We start from the raw sequence: 9,992 nt of genomic DNA, 5'->3' as shown, positions 1-9,992 counted from the left end.
TATATTCTAATTACTCATATGCTTATATGTTTATCTAATCAATCTTTTTCAGATACTGGTTTACAGCCTGAAACTTTAAATTTGGTCTTGACTAATCAAACCCCTTTCCCATTGTGATCTAAACATGTGAGGAAGTGAGAGAGAGAGCTATGTTATATCGGAAAGTTAAAGAACCTTCTATAAGCTTATACGAAATTGTTTGGTCTACTCTTCCGATTAGTTTTGATGTGGAATCTAAAATTTCTTTATGGTATTGGATGTGGAGAGTCGCCCCACATCAAAGAGCTATGTTTTATCGGAAACTTGGAGAACCTTACACAAGCTTATATGAAGTAGTTAAGTTGGTCTACTCCTTCGATTAGTTTTGAGGTAGAATCTAAACTTTTTTCATAGTATTAGATGTGGAGAGTCGCTGCACATGAAAAAGGTGAAAGACTCTTAAACATTTTTCCTATTGACACATTGGGCATGTTTTGAACTTCTTCTTCAAGGTATTTGAGTCAATGAATGGTTATCCGTCTCATGAATTCAAACATATCAGTGGTTCTTTATCAATTAGTCCAAGTAGATTTTCTCACACTTAGTACATAAGTAAGTAGTTTTATAAACACTAGCCTTTCAGCATGGGCTCACGCTTAGGCTTGTCAATTTTTTGCGCGACCTGTTAATCCGATACGAAAATAACAAGTTTCGTATCAACTCATTAACAAATTGTCGTTGTTGGATCACCAGTCAAGAACCCGTCACGAGATCTAGACATTAGGTATGTTAATTCTTGTATGACCTGTTAACCCGACACGTAACGACACGATCTGTTAACCAATTGGGTTGTTATCTGCTCACATGTTAAGAACTCGTTAAGATAATTAGTTTGACACGACACGACACGACCCGATAAGATAACATGCATGACATGAAAATGACACGAACAAGACAAACACGACCCGTTTACCAGGCCTAGCTCACACGTATGCCAAGTGACGTTCTCTATCTTTGTTGTAATTCTATTCTTTTTATTTTTCAAGAGTAACAACTATTTATTTATTTATTTATTATTATTTTTTTTTTTGGAAGTGAGAGTGACAACTATTTAGGAGCAAGAGAAATATGGACTTATAAACACAAACTCTTAGTCACGAGATTATGCAATTTTTTCTTTAATAGTGAAAATAAACTTTAAGAAATGAACGATGAAAATTGTTTAAAAAGTCAAACTATTGAATAGACTGGACTACTAAAGACAAACCTGAGATTATGATTCTCTTGTTTTTCCTTCAACAACCAGTCCTATTGAATTGACGGAATTTTATTTTTTAAAATTTGTGAATTTTTTTTGTTTGGTTAGCCTAAAAGAACAATGAAATTGAAAACGGAATTTGTTATTTTTAGTTCTCAATCATAGAATTGAGAAATAACACCTATTTACATGGAATTTAAACTTAGGAATTGGAGGTCCCAAATTCCAAGTTTTTTTCCACGCGGAAATTCTAAATTTCTATGTTTATGAATCCAAACAAGAGAATTGGTGCATGTCAATTTACAAATTCTAACTTTTATCCAAATTCCAAGTTTATTTCACTTATCCAAACATAGTGTTAAGAAATGAACGATGAAAATTATTTAAAAAGTCAAACTATTGAATAGACTGGACTACTAAAGACAAACCCGAGATTATGATTCTCTTGTTTTTCTTTCAACAACCAGTCCTATTGTGTTTTATATGATTCCATGCTTTATCTTCAAGAGCCTTAAGCCTTTAATTGTTATTAAGATTTTTCTTCTAGTGGGGTAAGCTCTCCAAGTGCTTTTTGTGTCCTTTAAGACGAACAAAACAAGCTTCAAAGATCCTGATGGCCAAAAGAAAATCACATACACTGTTAGGGGATTCTAGCGCTAGTTATAGGGGCTACCCGAATTCAAGATTCGGATACTAATTATCTATCATCATCGATGGTATATAACTATGTAATGACAAAGCCACAATGCAGTTAGTGCAGTCATTTGACTCAAACAATTTGTATTTTCTTTCAATCATCTTCAGTTGAGATATATAATTTGGCCGTAACATTTGATTTTTTCTTTAACGTGAGAAACAATATATTTGACGAAATATATCTCATAAAGTTTTTCTCTGTAAAAAAAAACCCATTACACTCCCCCAATCACCACAAATTCATGAGTCCGTCACTTTTAACTATATACATGGTTCTTTACTCACATTACTTACGCGAATTCAAACCACGTTATTACTATCTCATTGCGGCTAAACCCACCCCTCCCCCTTAGTGTATATAATATCATTTGTTCAAAAATAAATTGGACATCCGTTTGGTCATCAGTGTTAAGTATTGAAGCGAGATAGATGTCATTACAGCATATATGACTGTCACATGATGATAGGACCAAGTATTTGTAAGTATTGTATTCAAATTCAAGAATTTGAGCTGTATTTCTTATTCGTACGACTATTTCAAACTTGAGACGTCTTTCAACAAAATGAAGAAAAACCACTTTCAAGAAAAAGGTTATTTATGTAGAATCAACCGTTGCGCATCGATGATTTGTATTTCATTTCATGTTTTCGAACCATTTTGCTTGCATTATGATTTTCATTTATAAGGTTAGATCATATGAATTGTGCTTTCCATGTACAATGAACAAATTGGTAGGTTACATAAAAGAATATGTGGTATCAAAAAAACCCCGTACGAATTCTCAAGCTTCAGATGAAGGGCCTGGAAATATACACTTGGTTTCGAAGCCAAACTCCACAAAATCAAAGAAAAAACCAGTCTGACAGATCAACTTTCGTTCTCCCTCGCTTTGCTCGGAGCTTTGAGCTTCTCTTTCGCGTTGGCAGTCCGTCTCGCATTAAGGCCGCCTGGCAACGGCTCTGTCGCTAAAAGCTAATGGCCATTGTTAATCTCGTCGAGATTCTCTATTCTATGTTGATGAACTGTTTTCCTGTGATTTATCTCCTCTCTGCATAAACACGATATCATCCAATGAGACAAATTATGGCATCAAAATTTCTTCAAGTGCAACCATAAATTATCACGAAAGGAAAAAGCGACTAGAATATACAGTAAATTTCCCAAGCATAAACAGCAGCATGATTTGTAACTAATGAACGGGCAATTTCACATTTTTGTTTACACGAAAGCGGACAACAACAACAACAACAACAACAACAACAACAAAGCATTTTCCCACTAAGTGGGGTCGGCTATATGAATCCTATAACGCCATTGCGCTCGGTTTTGTGTCATGTCCTCCGTTAGATAAAAGAGGTGGGGGGGATGTGCAACACGAGGACTTTCCAGGAGGTCACCCATCCTAGTACTACTCTTGCCCAAACTCGCTTAACTTCGGACTTCCCACGAGGGATTCAAAGTACATCCTTTAAGGTCCATATTTTGCAGTTTGGCCGTAAGTATTGAAAGTAAAAGAGAACAATCAGATGAAAATATGAGGTTAAGGGCAAGGTTATTAGTGCCGGTGTAGTTTAAGAACAGGCATCAAATATAGGAGAGGAAACAAGGTATCATATCGTATAACCATAAAGTGAGAATGTATTGAAAACCTGAGACAGTTCAAGATTGAATCGTAATGAAGAATAGCAACGATTCTTCGCTTTATTTCTTTTGGTGGCTCTCTGACACGCTTAACCACAGGCAACTGCCTTATATCCTTGGCCTCCATTAGCTCCTTGGCCATTGCTAAATCTGTGTCCGGATAACAGGTAAATAAACCACGCGCTCGTCCACTGTAGAGAGCTCGTCGAGTGCAAACAGATGAAACAAGACATTTATTTGCCTGCAAAGATTCCAAGTTCGGATATAATTAGAAGACCACAAACTTTTATGGTAGAAATAACACCAAACACATTATGAAATAAAGAAACTCGGGATTAACTAAGAACAAAACTTATGGAAGACATAACACGTGTGCATGTCATCACATACATCCAAAACTCTAGTATCGCTCTCTGATGTATCACTAGAATTCTTCGATTGAAATCGTCTAACATCACCGTATGTTAATACTCCCTCCAGAAAATCTTCACCATCAACCACCAACACACAATTCTGATGACTCTCGTGCATGCATTTTATTGCCTCTTTCAGAGTCAAGCTCACAGGAACCTTCACATATTTCTTTGACATGGCTTGCGAAACCTGATATAAGGGATAAACAAGTGAGCAAGTCAGGTATAATGAAAGCAAAAAATGAATATAGATGCTGCAGTTGCAAAAGAAAGTGAAACAAAATCAAATTAATTGATAACAACTTGAATTACACATTGAGGGTCGATTTATGTGTGAGTGAGTGAGACAAATAGCTCTTGATAAACAATTTTAAAGAAGAAATGTGAAACCTTTAGATCTTCCAGAAGCAATTCTTCACTAACTAATTCGGAGTCAGAATTGTTTCCAACAACAGTGAGTTCCAAGTCATCTCCATCATCACGTTGTCTCCAACTAACTTCGTCTTTTTCTTCATCAGCCGAAACATAAGAATAAACTCTTGCTGAATTCTGTGTTTCAGATGGTTCAGTCTCCTTTGCCTGGTTTACCACAGTGGGCACCCATATTGCCAATCCAACAGCCCCCTACTTACACGCAACAAATATTAACACCAAGCAATAAAAACTTGTGCACCAAATACAAGAATTAAAAAGTATATAAGCATAAGAATACCATGAGAGGGAGCAATATCCGGTAGTCTTTTGTGAGCTCAAACAGAAGCAGAACTGATGTCAATGGTACTGAACAAACTGAAGCTAGCGTAGCAGCCATTCCAACCTGCCGAAGTTTAAAACTATTTCAGTCATATCATATGGACTAAAGTACATATTTACCATTGCAGAGATCAAAATGAGCCACTTATAATGAGCTGTACCAGTGCATAAGCCTGTGGCTGGGCAACAGCAGCATTTCCTGGAATTGCTGAGTTTATCAGTTCTGCAGCTGAACCCCCAAATACAGCACCAACAGCAGCCCCAATCATCAAGCTTGGTGCGTATAGGCCACCTACCAGCCCAGAACCCTTGCATAAAGCTGTTGCCACAACTTTAGCTGCTGCTAACTGAGTTAACAGCCAGATTCCAGGAGCTGAAGCAGTCCTCCCAGTGTGCAAAATTTCTTCAACATTTGTAAATCCCCAATACAGAATTCCAGGATACTTAAGAGCGATAATCCCAGCACCTAAACCACCTAAAGCTGGGCAGGCAACATCAGGAAGACCAAATCTTTCCTTGATGAAATCAAAGAACTTTGTGAACCAAGCAACCAATCGAGTCAAGGCTACACTTACAGCACCACATAGCATTCCCAATATCAGGTATAGAGGAAGTTCTACAAGGCAACATCAAAACATATAAAAAGGAATCTCAGAACAGATGCACTGAAATCATTTATCTTAAAATTGAAAAATGCATGCAAGACAGAAATTCAGCAGTTTAGTTGTCCTAAGAAATTTTCATACCAAGTTGCATTTTGAACAATTCATTAATAGAAAAAAGGAACTGATGGAATCAAAATGTGGTACAAATCATATGCAAAGTGACTGCTCCACACCATCAAGTCAGTAACAGGTCAAAAGCATTCCAACAAAAATCTCACTAAACAATCAAGCACAAAACTTTTGCCATAGTTGTTTGAGGAACACTCACATGAGCGCACATAAATCAGATAATGTATATGCATATATGCCTAAATAAATTGAAAACATTACCTATATGCCTAAATAAACTGAAAACATAGTAAACACATACATACACACATAAAATAAATTAACATTACGAATTAATTTTATTGAAGAAAAGGAAAAAAAAATTATAAATGAGAAAAAGAAAGAAAGAGAGGAGAATATACACGTACCAGCAGCAGATTTTAAATCATATGTAGGCACTGTAAATGCTGACTGAGTCCCTTGTAAAACATTAGATACAGTGGATGATATAACAGAAGCCAAAATAATCATTGCAGTTGTAAATGGAGGTGAGTTTTCTGCTCGAAGAGGCCTTAACACCGTTTCAATAGCGAAGAAACAACCAGCAACTGCCGCGTTGAAACCTGAAGAGAAAACATCCTAAAAGTTTACTACCAGACTTGTTCACTGGTAAAAAGATTCTCACTGTTATAGGAGTACAAAACTAAATTTGTTCATATTTGTGATTAAGGCACACAAGTGAACATAATACGAATGACAAAAAGGTGAGTGCATCTCATATCGCAAGGTAAAGTTACTCAAACATGTTACTCACATTTAGAAACAAATTCTGAGATTAACATCAATAAATAGCACATTCGTTATCTACATAATTTGTATTTCATGATCTCAAAGACAGCTGGATGTTGCAAAACTAAAGAAATGAATCAACTGTACACCACATAATTACATTCAAATGAAGTTTCAATCTCCCACAGTTGTTAGTCATAAAGAATAGATTCTTTTCTTCTTTTGAAAATAATATATAATAATTGTTCAAGACAATACTAAATTAGGGTGTTTCCTATAAAATATTGTATCAGTGAAAACTAATTGAGCACAAGAAAGTCTAGGTAGTACCTGAAGAAATTCCAGCTGCTGCACCTGCTGCAACAAGGGCAATCTTCCTTTCTCTGTTGTTCTCCATCATTAATGAGATTCCATTGGCACAAGATTTTCCAATATCTACACTAGGGCCTTCAGGACCCAAAGAACAACCAGTACCTAAAGTGACAGCTGCTTGGACAGCCTTTATTGAGGGAAAGACTGCAGCAAGTAAATCAAATCCTTGTCTTTGAGAGGAACCGGACTGCCTTATCTGGCCTAATATTTCAAGTAAACCATGCATCATGCCAACAATAACCCCACCCGTGACGGGTATTAAGAGAATTCGATGCCAAGTATCACCCAGTCTCTGCAGACGAAGCCATGCAGCACCATCACTTGGAGTACCAGCCCAGGCCCATTCATGTATAACATGTACCTAGATGAGCACTAGGGCGTCAATCAATGTTAATAGAATAAACAAAAAAAAAACATACTGTTATATAGACTCTACAAGCTAAACAACCGTAACAGGAAGCACCATCTTTTATTTGTTATTGGTATCATTTCAAAATGTAGACCATTTTGGATCACACCGAGTCATACAGACATTGGCATAGAAACAAGCAACAAGTTTCCACATTCTTTTTTCTTAACTTAGGAACACTGTAAGTTTTATCACAATAGGCAGATTTAGAAGCTAAACAATCGAATTAACTAAAAATGACACATACTTTTACAGACGATAAAAGCCAAAAACCATGCAGAGAAGCACAATATTTTTATCTCTTATTGCTAACCACAAGAACCATGCCCATCAAAACAATTGACATTATTTCCAAATACAAACAACTTTTGATATAACGCAATACATTCTAACAGAGAAATTGAGGTTGGAAATGTGCAGAATCAGCATCCTAAGAACCGCATCAAATGTCAAACACAAAAACCAGTGCTGTAAAACTAAGCAGCAAGTTCATACCTTTTCATAAATTTACAAACGTCAGAAGTTTTTTCACGATGGGTAACAATTGGATATCCGAAACATCAATGGGTTTAAGCATTGGAGGTATTAAAGCATTCTAAGAAACTTAACAAATATCGAACACAAAATACAGTGCTGAAAAGCTAAGCAACAAGTTCCCATCTTTTGCATAAATTTACAAAAATTACAAGTATTTTTCATGATGGGTAGCAACTGGATCTCCCAAAACATTACTAGGATTAAACATCGGAGGTTTTGAAGCATTCTGAGAACCGTAACTAGTATCAAAAACCTAATCAACAAGTTCACATCATCAAATCATTAATGGTATTACACAATTGGAGGCTCCGAAAGATCGAAAACTTACCCCTTTGTTAAATGCGGCAACAAGGAGACCAGTGGCGAGGCCGAGAAGGCAACCAAGGAGAAGCAAAGCCCATTCGGGCGGCGCACTATCGGCAAGCTCATCATTACCGTCTATTCCAGCCGAAGACTCATGATGCTGCTGATTATGATGGTGGTGGTGATCTACAGGGGGCCGTTGCTGGTCTCTAATCTCTCTGCCGCCGTGATTTGGGGAATTATCTCGGCCGCGCTTGACATTGAGACGGCGGCCGGAAAGCCCACCTCCGCCGTCCAAATGCTTGATCAGCAGATCCTTGAAGCCTCCGACTCCGCCTCGTCTACTGGTGGGACTAATACTGCTTTTCCTGCTGCTTATTAATCCCTCCTGAGCTTCCAAGTCGTTGTCTTTCTCTGCCGAAACGCCGGCGTTTTCGTCGTCGGTAATGTCGTTGGAGGATCGCAGCAGATGATTCTCATCGCTGTATTCCTCTCCTGACATCTTCTTCCCCAACACCACCCCCAAACCCTAGAACCCCAATTCCCTCTCTCTCCTCTCTCTCTCTCTCTCTCTCTCTCTCTCTAGAATTCTGTACAATCAACAGTGCTCTGTTGCATCTCGATCTTCCTCTTGTCGTAATTCACTGTGCAATCACACGCATTCCGTGTGTGCTTCGAAAGCTTGCAATGTCGTTTTTGTCTTTCAAATCTATCATTTTTGTTTTTGGGGTTTCCATCCTGTCACTATGTGTTGGTAACTACGCCTTTTTACTTTATTTGGGTCAAACCGTTCGAGTCACCAAAACACCTCCTAGGTTATGCATTACCAGTTGCGGGTTGGAACGGTAAATTGGATTTCAATAAAGTATATGTTCACGTATGATGGTGCAGATTCGATTTTTATTGTTTTTTTAATAACTAGTTATTTAGCTTATTAATGTTAATTTTTTGTCAAATAAATAAAGAATTATTCTTTTTCTTAATTGAAATTCTTAGCCCATAAGTTAGGATGAGGTTTTCGATTCCGCTAGTAAAATTTCCGAATTCAAACCTAAAATTTCGAATCAGAATATTTTCTGAAAAATTAGAATGGACATTGAAACACATTTAGAGATTTCTAAAATTTCTAAATTTCTGATCTGGATTTTTCCGAAGTGTTTCGAACTTATTATAACAAATTTAAAAAAAAAACTTCCAAAAACTTTCGGTTGTTTATACTCACATTATATACTTGTAAGCAACTTTTTGATTTTATTGTTAACTTTGAATACATTTTTTTCATTATTTTTTAAGGAAAATTAATGAAAAGGGCTTCACAACTTTGAATCTTAACCAAAAACCACCTACTAATTTTATTTAATGGTTAGGACAAACCCAACATTAAATCAGCCTAATAAAACTGATCCAAAGAATGAGTTTTCAATTATACCCTGACAACAACTTCTCCCGTTTATTTAATCCGTTTCACTTCAGACGAAATAAAAAATGCTTTTGTACGGTTTCTACAAGTTTCTACATATCTCATGTTATTTTCTCTTTGCTATTTTCTCAATTTATAATTCTGATCTGATCATCGATAATGAAGATGACATCACCCTTGTGATCCATGAGGAAGCCAAGACCAAGAAGTGTTCGAGAAGTTCGCGATGCTCCCGACCAGTCTTCCTTTGATAAATGGAGGTTCGAGCGAGTGCTGCAATCATCAGAGATGGCTTAAAGATGGACTCCAAGAGGTACCTCTAACATTGGTTTCGAATTTGTGAAAAAATGTGGATTTGTATTTCCCAGAAACAAATTACAATACAATTTTCTTTTTTCCTTCCATATCTTTGCCCGCAAAAGATAAATTGGATTATTAATTGGTTATTAGCATTTGGGTGCGAAATATATTGCTTGAAATCTTGAAAATCTGCTGCTAAATATTGGACAAATTCCAGAATTATTATTCTGTTTTTTTCTTTGTTTATGGTAGTTAACTTAATTTTTTCATATATTTTTTTGTTATAATTATTGGTTCTTAAAAATTTAGGTTGGGTCCGTCACCATTGGTGGATTCCGTGCACTAAACGTCACTTTTTTAGCACCGTTAGTGGGTTAGAGGCTGCTGCCACCGCCGGCAGGCAATGCT

General features: G+C 36.7%; 1 protein-coding gene across 1 annotated transcript; it reads right to left on the bottom strand.

Annotated features, from left to right (window-relative positions):
- Window positions 1-2,589: 2,589 nt before the first annotated feature.
- On the bottom strand, window positions 2,590-8,607 carry LOC103429860 (chloride channel protein CLC-f-like). Its single transcript, XM_008367986.4, has 9 exons — window positions 7,890-8,607; window positions 6,574-6,976; window positions 5,883-6,077; window positions 4,903-5,357; window positions 4,701-4,805; window positions 4,379-4,612; window positions 3,966-4,178; window positions 3,584-3,816; window positions 2,590-2,982 (listed from the first exon to the last, which is right to left on the bottom strand). Exons 1-9 carry the CDS (start codon window positions 8,364-8,366, stop codon window positions 2,907-2,909), a joined length of 2,391 nt encoding a protein of 796 aa, XP_008366208.3. The 5' UTR covers window positions 8,367-8,607; the 3' UTR covers window positions 2,590-2,906.
- Between the last annotated feature and the right edge of the window lie 1,385 nt (window positions 8,608-9,992).

The sequence above is a fragment of the Malus domestica genome, chromosome 11, assembly GCF_042453785.1.
Source record: "Malus domestica chromosome 11, GDT2T_hap1".
In the NCBI taxonomy this organism is placed as follows: Eukaryota; Viridiplantae; Streptophyta; class Magnoliopsida; order Rosales; family Rosaceae; genus Malus; species Malus domestica.
The sequence above is the reverse complement of the archived record's forward strand: the minus strand, read 5'-3'. Positions and strand labels throughout refer to the sequence as shown.

Excerpts from the sequence above, each read along its gene's own strand:
- LOC103429860 (XM_008367986.4), bottom strand. The coding sequence starts at position 8,366 with ATGTCAGGAGAGGAATACAGCGATGAGAATCATCTGCTGCGATCCTCC. Across the intron at positions 6,078-6,573 it reads AGCAGCTGGAATTTCTTCAG|GTTTCAACGCGGCAGTTGCT; the intron begins GTACTACCTAGA and ends TTTTCTCTTCAG. Across the intron at positions 3,817-3,965 it reads GCGATACTAGAGTTTTGGAT|GCAAATAAATGTCTTGTTTC; the intron begins GTATGTGATGAC and ends GAATCTTTGCAG.